At 45.8% G+C, this 12304-nt stretch overlaps 1 protein-coding gene across 2 annotated transcripts; it reads left to right on the plus strand.

The window, feature by feature from the left end:
* Positions 1-1243: 1243 nt before the first annotated feature.
* Positions 1244-12137, plus strand: wfdc1 (WAP four-disulfide core domain 1). Of its 2 annotated transcripts, none has more exons than XM_046352619.1 (7): positions 1244-1841; positions 9292-9490; positions 9667-9750; positions 9843-9983; positions 10067-10117; positions 10219-10284; positions 10859-12137. In XM_046352619.1, exons 1-6 carry the CDS (start codon positions 1731-1733, stop codon positions 10281-10283), a joined length of 651 nt encoding a protein of 216 aa, XP_046208575.1. In that variant the 5' UTR covers positions 1244-1730; the 3' UTR covers position 10284; positions 10859-12137. The 2 variants fall into 2 exon arrangements, with proteins under 2 accessions (XP_046208575.1, XP_046208568.1); XM_046352612.1 differs by having other exon boundaries at positions 10877-12137.
* The last annotated feature ends 167 nt before the right edge of the window (positions 12138-12304 follow it).

Raw genomic sequence — 12304 nt, forward strand, 5'->3', positions numbered from 1 at the left:
CCAGTCTGCCAGGATCCGCCAGTCAGCCAGGATCTGCCCGAACTGCCAGTCAGCCAGGATCTACCCAAACTGCCAGTCAGCCAGGATCCGCCAGTCTGCCAGGATCCGCCAGTCAGCCAGGATCTGCCAGAACTGCCAGTCAACCAGGATCTGCCAGAACTGCCAGTCAGCCAGGATCTTCCGGAACCTTCAGTCAGCCAGGATCTTCCGGAACCGCCAGTCAGCCAGGATCTTCCGGAACCGCCAGTCAGCCAGGATCTGCCGGAACCGCCAGTCAGCCAGGATCTGCTAGATTCATCAACCTTCCTGAGCTTCCTCTCAGTCCTGAGCTTCCTCTCAGTCCCGAGCTACCTCAGTCCCGAGCTGCCCCTCAGTCCAGTGGGGCCCGCTGTTAGGGTTCCTAGGCCAAGGTTAGCAATGAGGGTCGCCACTCAAGGGACGCTAAGGAGGTGGACTAAGACAATTATGGAGTGGGGTCCACATCCAGCGCCAGAGCCGCCACCGCGGAGAGATGCCCACCCAGACCCTCCCCTATAGGTTTAGGTTGTGCGTTCGGAGTCCGCACCTTGGGGGGGGGGGGGTACTGTCACATTCTGACCATCGTTCGTGTGTGTTTTCCTTGTTTTAGTGTTGGTCAGGACGTGAGCTGGGTGGGCATTCTATGTTGTGTGTCTGGTTTGTCTATTTCTATGTTTAGCCTGATATGGTTCTCAATTAGAGGCAGGTGTTAGTCATTGTCTCTGATTGAGAACCATATTTAGGTAGCCTGTTTTGTGTTGGGTTTTGTGGGTGATTGTTCCTGTCTCTGTGTTTGCACCAGATAGGACTGTTTAGGTTTTCACTTTTCTTGTTTTGTTTAGTCTGTTCATGTACAGTCGTCTTTATTAAAAACATGAATAACCACCATGCTGCATTTTGGTCCGCCTCTCTTTCACCAGAAGAAAAACCTTACATTAACTCTAACATACAGTCCATACTGGAAATGTACTATATGCTGTCAGAATTAGCCCTCAATGTTTTTCCTACTCTCCTTAACACATACAGTACATTCCCAAAGAGAAATACTATATACCCAAACTCAAGGATGGATGTCTCTCTTTCCATCTCTCTCTCTCTCTCTCTCTCTCTAGTTAGACACATGGGGCAACAATATCTCATTCTACACATCTTTCGGTCTTCTGTTCTCTCCCCTCCCTCCTTAGGGCTCCCTCCTCCCGCTTCCTCCCTCCTTCCCTCGCTCAGTCATAGGCAGACGTGCTTGTCGTGCCAGCAGACCGATTTAACCCTCTCCTCAGAATAACTGATGCACAGACAGCTGCATTTCACTTCCTCTCCTTGACTCCCCTAACTATCTCCCTCTTTCCTTTCCTCTCCACAGTAGCTCTATTCATTCTTTCTCCTCCTTTCCGTTCCTCTTCCTGATTTTCCCTTGCAGTTTTCCCTACTCAGATGGCTATAAAGACTTGTCCTGTAGCAGAGCTTGTGTAATCGCTGGCTTCACAGGAACACGAGAACAGGAGCCCCTGCCTCAATACCGGCCCAATAAGGAATACCAAGCACTGGACTGAACAACACAGCGTTGGAGGGAAGGATAAAGCATAAGACATACAAAGAAAAACAGGCCACCTTTTCTAAACTCCAAGGAAGAAGGATACAATACAGAATACAAGGAGTGGCAGAAGAAGAGACGAAACAGTGTGAGGAGTACAGGAAGAGTTCCGTGTTAGACCATGCCTGGCTGTCATGTCCGGACACCGCTGGTGCTGGTGCTCTGCATGCTGGTGCTGTCCTGTGGGTCAGGAGGCGCCCGGCGGATCAGGAAGAGAGGGCTTAACCAAAAGGTGGGGGTTAGTTAGAGCTGATATGAGTACCTACACTGTTTCTGCAGCAATGTGTGTGTGTGTGTGTGTGTGTGTGTGTGTGTGTGTGTGTGTGTGTGTGTGTGTGTGTGTGTGTGTGTGTGTGTGTGTGTGTGTGTGTGTGTGTGTGTGTGTGTGTGTGTGTGTGTGTGTGTGTGTGTGTGTGTGTGTGTGTGTGTGTGAGAAGAGAGAGGGAAAGGCTGGTGTAAATACAATACATACTCTGTTTTAGCAGGGTGGCAGAGGGGTGTAGTTTGAAGGTTTCACACTGAAAACAGTTTTGGCGCTGAGGTGAGAGGAGGGTGTTAACAGTGATGTGACTATGTCTCTGTTGAAGAGTTCAGTAGAGGTGTGTATGTCTGAAGATAAACGTACTGAGTAATGTGCTTGAACTCTATCAAAAAAACTCTCACAAGACTACAAAATAGAAGGTACAGAGCAGAATGCATGTGTGTGCGGTACGAGTGTATGTGTTTGTGTGAACCTGGTGTAAAGGATGTTAGGGTTATTGGGGCAGGAACTCAGTGGGCCTTAGCTCGTTAACTCAGCTCAGTGCAGGTTTGATTGATCATAGTTAACGAGGGCCGGTGCACTGTGCTGCCCCCCCTCCCTCTCTCTCTCTCCCTCCCTCTCTCTCCCTCCCTCCCTCTCTCCCTCCCTCCCTCCCTCTCTCCCTCCCTCCCTCTTTCCTTCTCGCTCTCTCTCTCTCTCTCTCTCTCTCTCTCTCTCTCTCTCTCTCTCTCTCTCTCTCTCTCTCTCTCTCTCTCTCTCTCTCTCTCTCTCTCTCTCTCTCTCTCTCTCTCCCTCCCTCCCTCCCTCCCTCCCTCCCCCCCTCCCTCTTTCTCCCTCTCTCCCTCCCTCTCCCTCCCTCACGACCGATGGCCAAACTGACATTCTTCAAGGACGCTGCTTCAAAGCCACTTTAAGTGGAACATGCTGAGGTGGCCGTGACCTAATGCTTTATTCTCCAAGCCTTCCACCTCTTTCATTTCCTTCACTCTTCATTCACAACTCCATGTCACCAGCATGTGCAACACCTGTTGCCTTCCCTTGCCTTTCTTTTTTGTCTGAATAAGCCAGTAATGGTTGCAGGATGTTAGGTGAGCTTATCCGACTAGTTTAAATATTTGAGTTGTCTAACCGTACAGTGGATGGGAGTCGGTTTCAGGTTTCAAGTTGTATTAGTCGTACAGTATGTATGGGATACGCATAGTATACAACATCCAACAAAATGGTTCCTTCAGTAGAATCTAATATTATAATAGAGGAAGGCACAATATATAGTTCAATATTTACACGTGTATTGGGGAGGGTCAGTATAAACTGAGCAGTGTAATAAGTGTCTGGTAACAGCAGTTGTGATGTGTGTGTAGCACAGGAGACGCCCAGTGTATCAGGAAGAGAGGGCTTAACCAAAAGGTGGGGGATAGTTAGAGCTGATATGAGTACCTACATTATTGCTGCAGCAATGTGTGTGTGTGTGTGTGTGTGTGTGTGTGTGTGTGTGTGTGTGTGTGTGTGTGTGTGTGTGTGTGTGTGTGTGTGTGTGTGTGTGTGTGTGTGTGTGTGTGTGTGTGTGTGTGTGTGTGTGTGTGTGTGTGTGTGTGTGTGTGTGTGTGTGTGTGTGTGTGTGTGTAGAATAAGAGCAGGTGGTCAGTCCAGTTCAAGTGTTCAGTCTGATGGCTTGTTGATAGAAACTGTCTCTGATGGCTTGTTGATAGAAACTGTCTCTGATGGCTTGTTGATAGAAACTGTCTCTGATGGCTTGTTGATAGAAACTGTCTCTGATGGCTTGTTGATAGAAACGGTCACTGATGGCTTGTTGATAGAAACTGTCTCTGATGGCTTGTTGATAGAAACTGTCTCTGATGGCTTGTTGATAGAAACTGTCTCTGATGGCTTGTTGATTGAAACTGTCTCTGATGGCTTGTTGATAGAAACTGTCTCTGATGGCTTGTTGATAGAAACTGTCTCTGATGGCTTGTTGATAGAAACTGTCTCTGATGGCTTGTTGATTGAAACTGTCTCTGATGGCTTGTTGATAGAAACTGTCTCTGAGCCTGTTTGTGTCAGACCTCATCATTTGATACCTTCTGCCCAATGGTAAGGGATCCAGAAGTGCTTGTCGGTCAAAGGAAATTATTGCCCGGACATTCTGAGCAAACAAATTCGAACAGGAACCGACAAGACGCGCACACTCCTCAGTGCTGCAATCTTATCTTATCCCATTAGGTCAGTAGTCGTGGTATAGTGTTGGCTCAGATTAGTCCAGAACTGGGGCACTGGGTCACCTCAGGTCAGTAGTCGTAGTGTAGTGTTGGCTCAGATTAGTCCAGAACTGGGGCACTGGGTCACCTCAGGTCAGTAGTCGTAGTGTAGTGTTGGCTCAGATTAGTCCAGAACTGGGGCACTGGGTCACCTCAGGTCAGTAGTCGTAGTGTAGTGTTGGCTCAGATTAGTCCAGAACTGGGGCACTGGGTCACCTCAGGTCAGTAGTCGTAGTGTAGTGTTGGCTCAGATTAGTCCAGAACTGGGGCACTGGGTCACCTCAGGTCAGTAGTCGTAGTGTAGTGTTGGCTCAGATTAGTCCAGAACTGGGGCACTGGGTCACCTCAGGTCAGTAGTCATAGTGTAGTGTTAGCTCAGATTAGTCCAGAACTGGGGCACTGGGTCACCTCAGGTCAGTAGTCGTAGTGTAGTGTTGGCTCAGATTAGTTCAGAACTGGGGCACTGGGTCACCTCAGGTCAGTAGTCGTAGTGTAGTGTTGGCTCAGATTAGTCCAGAACTGGGGCACTGGGTCAAATCCTTCTAGCACTTTGCTCCGCTGTAATTGCAGCTTAAACTGCAAAGTTCATAAGTGCCAAAGTTCTTGAGTGAGATGACTCAAATGAATTGGACTGTTTAATGAAATGATTTCATCCCATTGCCAGGCAGCCCCAAGTGACCCCTCTCCATTAGAGTGCCCACAGAGTGGTGTTTAATGGATGAGGCAGGAACTCAGTATTGACTGCATGGACACCTTGGTGTGAGGCCATTTATAAGCTATTGTCAATATCATTGCTCTCGTCATTCAATCATTACACAGCTTTTAAAAGCCCAGGCATCTTATTCATGTAAACCCTTCCAGTGTGCTCAGTCTCAGCAATAGCAGCACTATGGTTTCATAAAGGCTGTGTGAGGAGTGGAGGAGTGACAGACAGTCATGCAGAAGACAGACCACAGAGAAACAGAGCATGGCCATTGTCACAGAGGGGCTGTGTGAGAGCAGCAGACAGAGGGAGGGGAGGAGGGAGGGGAAAGATAGGAGAGGTACAGGAGGCAGAGGGGCACAAGGTGCAGCTCTCTTTCTCCCTCCAGACCAGCAAAGTATAATGAGCAGCCGGCCAGCACAGCCAGCCAGCACAGCCAGAAACATGCAAACATTCTGCTAGCATGGGGAGAGCATTTCAATAACCACAGCTGCCACTGCTTAGACAGCACCCAGAGAATGTTGATGCAAATTTTGGAGTAACACTCCTCTTATTGTGTACCATCCAGGGGGATATAGGAATGTTCGTGATGTTCTCAACTGTACTAAATCTGTACAGTTCCATTAAATTCCCTCGATGGGGACAGGCTTTTGTCAGGCTCTGAAATTAGATTGGGCCTGCAGATGCTCAGCAAATCCTTGGCCTTCCTGTTCTGTTTCTGCTCTGGCCCATCTGCCTTGGCCTCTCTCAGCATTTTATGTCCTCCCCAGGTGATTCTCACACCTCGGTTTACCATCTTACAGCTACAGCTCTTTATCCATGGGAGCTATAAGGGAATGAATCCCATGGAATTGGGCTGTCTGTGTGCTAAAACATCAGAACGAACCGAATTGGAACAGACATCCTAACTTTGCACATTCCAGCATGTTGGCCAAGTTCATTTACAGTATAGGCTATTCCAAGATGGCTGGACTCAATATAGCAGACAATCCCTCTATTGTAGCCAGTAAATACCACTCTGTCTATGAGTAGGACAAAAATTGAAAATATCCGTAACAAATACAAAACATATGGCCTTGCCATACAGTAATATATTGGAAAAAATATTCTGGAAGAAATCCACAGGAGGTAAGGTATGTTTTATACTTGGTTTGACGATACTGCTGGGTAGGTCAGAGTTAATACACTCAGTCTGCTGGCGGAGGTGGTCAGGTGATGTGGACTTTGATAGGCATTCTGAACGTTAATCCCAGTCAGATGATGTGAGCATGGTCTGTACGTTACTGTACACCATCAACTAGATTCAGCCGCAGGCCAATGTTTTCATGAGTGGATGTTCAGGGTGCCGGAACATAGCTACAATTAATTTGTAGACTGCAAATTGAACGCAAGAAGCCCAAACAGATATAATATCTGACTAAAACATAATTTCACCCCCTCCCCAGCATTTGTCTGGCTACACTCCATCTCTTTATAGACTAAGGTCAGACCCTGCCAGCTGTCAGTCAGAATCGGTGCAGGAAATGAACTAATTTGTAAGTCGCTCTGGATAAGAGCGTCTGCTAAATGACTTAAATGTAAAATGTAAATGTAAGTGCCCAGGGGCCACACAATGTCTAGAGCAAGCCTGGTCTAGAGACCTTTCACAGCACAGGAGAACTCTGCATGAAAAGGAGGCTGGATAATGCATGTAGTTATATTACATGAGAAAGGAGGAGATACCGATCCAAATAGCATGGCCATACGTATGACTAGTATGAAATAATCAGTGCAATCCATTTGAGCTGTATGACAGTATCACATTACACATAGTCACTGGAGAGGCTGCATGGTGTGCTTCCTGGAGTTCTCGGAATCAGGAAGTGTCAGATCTAAAAACTAGATACAAAACAGACCTCAATGGCCTGATCACAGTTTACATCGCAGTCTGCAGCCAAATTTGGTTTCTGATTGCTCTAGACCACAGCTGCAGCGCTCAGCTTTGAAAACCCTGCCCTGGAAGACAATGCTCCCAGTAAACACCAGTATAACAGGGCTGCCGGCATCTCTGTGGCCCAGCAGGAAGATACCAATAAAGAATAAATAAACAATGTGGGACTGAACATCAAACAGACACATGCAGCACGGCACAGTGCATCGCAGGGTAGGGCAGCTTGGCACTCAGACAGGTAGACTGATAGACGGACAGCCAGGATCCGGACACTACTTCCTCTGTTACTGAGATCTGAGAGGAAACGATGGGAACTGAGCATATAATGAACCATGGTCACTGTAACTCACATTATCCATTCAAAGAGATAATCAGTCTCACTCTTGTACTTTAAACCTGGAGTTGCATTTGTAAAGATATAGGATGACATCCCATAATCATGTGTTTATAGGATTAGAATCATTTTGTAGACTGAACAGCATTATGACATTTGATTAGCTTCTCTTTCACCTTTCCACTGGTTTTGAGATACTATAGGTTAGGTTAATATGACTAGGCCTAGAAACCCTCAGGAGACAGACAGTCAGAAGATCTGAGAGATGCTTGTTCCAATCTGGCCAACGTAGACCAGGGCTGCTAAAAGCACACATTCTCAGTATGAAGAGAACCCTGATGAAGTCAAGAGCTCAAAAGATTAACTTTGAGGAAGGTGAATCACTGTAAAGCACATAACCAATCTGGAAGTGGTCCTAAGATGTAGTCAATTGGCGTCAAATCAAGATCAATACCCTAACCAAGGCACAGCCTGAGGACGCAGTGTGGTCACACTGACAGGGAGGGCCAAAAAGTAGTGCCTCTGTGTGTTGCCACGCCAACGCCACAAGTTGATTCAGTCACTAAGCCATGGTGAGACCCGGCACCCCACCCACCAGGCTGGCAGCTGATGAAGCAAACGATTTGTGTGTTTATTACAAATATGCATTCTGTGTGTCACAAACACCCATACCAAACATTTGCTTTAATTTTTACGGTTGATTTGGAAAAGCAGTTGCTTAGTCTGCCATATAAACAGTGCAGTTTTAACAATTTTGATCAGTCTGCAAGCACATTAACTAATTAGTGAGAGGGTATCCACTACGTGAGTAGCAGGGTGCACACCTGAGTTTACAGTATCTGCTATGGAGCTCCATGCTATAGATGGGCATTGGTTCTCTCTAGGCCAGACAATGCAGAATATTTGCATTCTGATTAACTACTGCTTGATGAAGGATGATAGAGCAGAGGAATTTGTATTGGCAGAGTGAGCCTCCCAGATTGTGTCTGGTTGGCACTGTATAATACCTCAACCGGAAACCTGACCTCACTGGATCTGCTGCTGGGCCAGAGCAGCTCCTCTGTGGAATAACACTAGAAAATATGAGGAAAGTGGTGTGGTTGAATGCACATCACATACAGTGACCACAAACTTAAATAAACCTGTGTTTGACCTATGACCTCCTCCAGAGCTTACAGGAAGTGCAGCCTCAAATGGGTGAAGTTCACCACATGGGTGCATGGAAATAGTTGTAGCTTATTGAACCAAGCAAATCAGTAAGCACAGTCATGGCTGTATTACAGATCTGATTATGTAAGTGTTTCACAAGCTCTTTACGAGCAATCACAGACCACCACTGTTCCGGAGAGGTGGGGAATGTGTGTGGGTTTGAGGTACAATCACAGACCACCACTGTTCAGGAGAGGGGGAGAATGTGTGTGGGTTTGAGGTACAATCACAGACCACCACTGTTCAGGAGAGGGGGAGAATGTGTGTGGGTTTGAGCTACAATCACAGACCACCACTGTTCAGGAGAGGGGAGAATGTGTGTGGGTTTGAGGTACAATCACAGACCACCACTGTTCAGGAGAGGGGGAGAATGTGTGTGGGTTTGAGGTACAATCACAGACCACCACTGTTCAGGAGAGGGGGAGAATGTGTGTGGGTTTGAGGTACAATCACAGACCACCAATGTTCAGGAGAGGGGGAGAATGTGTGTGGGTTTGAGGTACAATCACAGACCACCACTGTTCAGGAGGTGGGGAATGTGTGTGGGTTTGAGGCACAATCACAGACCACCACTGGTCAGGAGAGGTGGAGAATGTGTGTGGGTTTGAGGTACAATCACAGACCACCACTGGTCAGGAGAGGTGGAGAATGTGTGTGGGTTTGAGGCAGGTAGGACCTCCTTGACAGTGTATCACTTGTGGAGATCTCTATTTCCCTGCATATTTTTAGAGTACTGGCAGGCATGACAGCTACATTACACTAAAAAACATAAGAAATAGAAGAAGCTGATGGATAATGTTGCAACAAGTATGATACATAAATCAGTTACTGCCACCTGCTGGTCAAAAGGATAGGACAAGCACACTTACCATTATTTATCTTTGTAGGCCTACAATAGCTATTATGTTGGAAAGGATCCAGGTCTCTTTATATTTCAGCAAATTTCTGTGCAAACAATAAAGTCATTATCTTATCTCATCTCCTCTCAGGACTATGAGTATCCGAACCAGCAGTCCCAGTCCACCCAGCACCAGAAGAACGACCGCTGCCCTCCCCCACCTCAGATGCTACCGGAGCGGGCCTGCGAGGTGCCCGGCTGCCGCTCTGACTCAGAGTGTGAGCGCCACAAGCGCTGCTGTTACAACGGTTGCATCTACGCCTGTCTGGAGTCAGTGCAGCCACCACCAGGTGAGCACCATAGATCTAAGATACAGTAAACAAAATCATACTTATCGACCCATTTGACAACACACATGGTCATATATAGCATGGGCATGGTTCTAACCACAAGGATATGCATTAAAGTCCTGACGATATTATAATTAGGATCAAACTTTTCAATGACGTGTGTTTGTGTTGACCAGTGCTGGACTGGCTGGTTCAACCCAAGCCTCGGTGGCTGGGAGGGAATGGCTGGCTTCTAGACGGTCCAGAGGAGGTACTGCAGGGTGAGTAGCCTGGAACCATTAAACCCACCAGAGGTCGACATCATCGGTATGTGTTTAATTAACCTCTGACCTGTGTGTCCCCTTCCCAATAGCGGAGGCATGCAGCACCACAGAGGATGGTGACGAGCCCCTTCACTGTCCCACGGGCTACGAGTGCCACATCATCAACCAAGGAAACCCCGCCGTTGGCATCCCCAACAGGGGACAGTGCATCAAGTCGCGTGGTAACTCTGGTAAGGTCAGATTCAGTCAACACCCATTCAATGTAATTCTAAAAACTGCCATAAACTAACTGGAGGTGCTCTCTCTCTTCCAGACGGACGTCCCATGAGGCAAAAGTCCTACAAGGACTATAAGGATTACTTGGGTAGGTGTGATGACCAACTGTCCTGTATACTCAATCATTATTACTGCATTTGGATCAACTACTGGGGTCTCTTTTATACACCTGTCATTTCTCCACCATAGGAACTGGAAGCAGCTCTAATAATGCTGTGGCCTATGAGAAACACCACCACAAACATCTGGGATGAGGTAGGTCTTACTGGGACAGAAAACTAGATCTAGATGTCATTTAGAAAAACAAAAAGGACATAATATAGCCTATATTATTTGCTAGGGCTGAGAATGACCAGGGACCTCATGATATGATATTATCACGATATTTAGGTGCCAATGCAATATGTATTATGATTTGATGTTCCAAAGATATTGCTCTCTGTATGTCTGCTGCAGAGAGACTAGAGAGAGCATAAGTACATCCAATTTGTAAGTCGCTCTGGATAAGAGCGTCTGCTAAATGACTTAAATGTAAATGTACATTTGTTTTGATCAATCATGGAAATGAAATACCTGAAAACATGTTGGCTCACTATTTTAAAAGATGGAAAAGAAGCTATAGGATGAAAAATACAAGCATTTTGGCACAGGTAGTCAATTTAGCACCAGCTAAAAATATATATTGTCCAAAATAATATTGCTCTATGTAACAGTATCGATTTTCCCCTCATCAAAATGTTTTGCCTATGCCAGAGCTATCAGAGGACAATCTAACAATCTATAATAACAATTTCTGACAGATAGTAAATGCTCATACTCATCACAACAGATCAATGTCTTTCCTTAGAGCATCGGATACCTCTCCACAGAACCTCAGCTATCAGAGCCCAGATACCAAACCTCTCGTCAACAGAACACAACCAGACCAGGTCAACAGAACACAACCAAACCAGACCTGGTAACCTCACGGTGCGTTACATTTCTCATGTCTGGCCTGGGAAAAGGATGAAAACAAGCCTACATTTCCTACCTCTTCTCTTACTGGTATACTCACTTTTGTTGTAATAATGGTCCAAGCAGGATTAACACATAATACACTACTTTGAGAGATTTACACACACACAGAGAAACGTGTTGTGATTTAGTTATGGGTAAAGAATAATGGCATTATGGTTGAAGCAGAGAAAGGTATAAGACAGTAAACATCAAAGCACTTTTCTTTCCATCTCAAACTGGGAAATTAAAATTAAAACATGCCATTATTCTATACATAATATCTAAGTAGATCCACTGCAAAACACTCCACAACTAGATGCACACACACACACACACACACCACCACCTAGGCAGACCAATGTTTCTCCATCTAATAAGTATTTTCACCAATCAGATCAGATCTGAAAAAGATCTGTGAAAAGAAATGCGATTGCTCAAAACTAGTGGAAAAAATATCAAAATTGGGCTGCCTGTGTAAACCCAGACATTGAATCCTAACCTGAGGCCCATTGAGGGCTGGTCAATAGAAAATAAGAACCATGTGCTGCTGTTGGCCCACTCACCCTTCAGGCGAGCAGGATGAAGGTCCCATAAACACACAGGATTTATGGTTATCAGACTGAAACCCAGAAACAGACCCAGAAACAGCTGGGGGTCAACCAGAACCACAAACAAACTCCATACATTCATGTAATAACTTCACAACTACCCTCCACTCTACTGACAGTGTGAACAAAGCCTGTCTGTCTATCATAGTGGGAGAGCAAGCTAGGCCTTACACCAATGATCACATCACTTTCAGAACATCGAACAGTTCAAACTATCGAAAATGAATCAAATTGATCCTATTCCATCCAGTATTTTCACAAAAATGTGCTTTAGTATAATAAACAGTGAGTGGTTAGGAGTCCATGTCTGTATTTGAGTACTAAATGAAATGGTGCTCAGTTCCAGGACAATAAGCGGGTCTACACACAAAGACTGAATTACACAACTAATAAGCTAGAGGTATGAACAAGATGTAACTGAGTGAAACAGTGATATCCAAATGTTGTCAAACTGGTGCTGTAATGTTGCTTTGTGTATTCTAAATAAACTTGGTTTGAGGCATGGTCTGCTATTCACATTATTGTACAGACCTAAATAAACTTGGTTTGAGGCATGGTCTGCTATTCACATTATTGTACAGACCTAAATAAACTTGGTTTGAGGCATGGTCTGCTATTCACATTATTGTACAGACCTAAATAAACTTGGTTTGAGGCATGGTCTGCTATTC

Source organism: Oncorhynchus gorbuscha, linkage group LG01 (genome assembly GCF_021184085.1).
Source record: "Oncorhynchus gorbuscha isolate QuinsamMale2020 ecotype Even-year linkage group LG01, OgorEven_v1.0, whole genome shotgun sequence".
In the NCBI taxonomy this organism is placed as follows: Eukaryota; Metazoa; Chordata; class Actinopteri; order Salmoniformes; family Salmonidae; genus Oncorhynchus; species Oncorhynchus gorbuscha.

Coding starts and splice junctions, on each gene's coding strand:
- wfdc1 (XM_046352619.1), top strand. CDS start 1,731: ATGCCTGGCTGTCATGTCCGGACACCGCTGGTGCTGGTGCTCTGCATG. Junction 9,751..9,842: donor TCCAGAGGAGGTACTGCAGG/GTGAGTAGCCTG, acceptor CCTTCCCAATAG/CGGAGGCATGCAGCACCACA. Junction 10,118..10,218: donor GGACTATAAGGATTACTTGG/GTAGGTGTGATG, acceptor TCTCCACCATAG/GAACTGGAAGCAGCTCTAAT.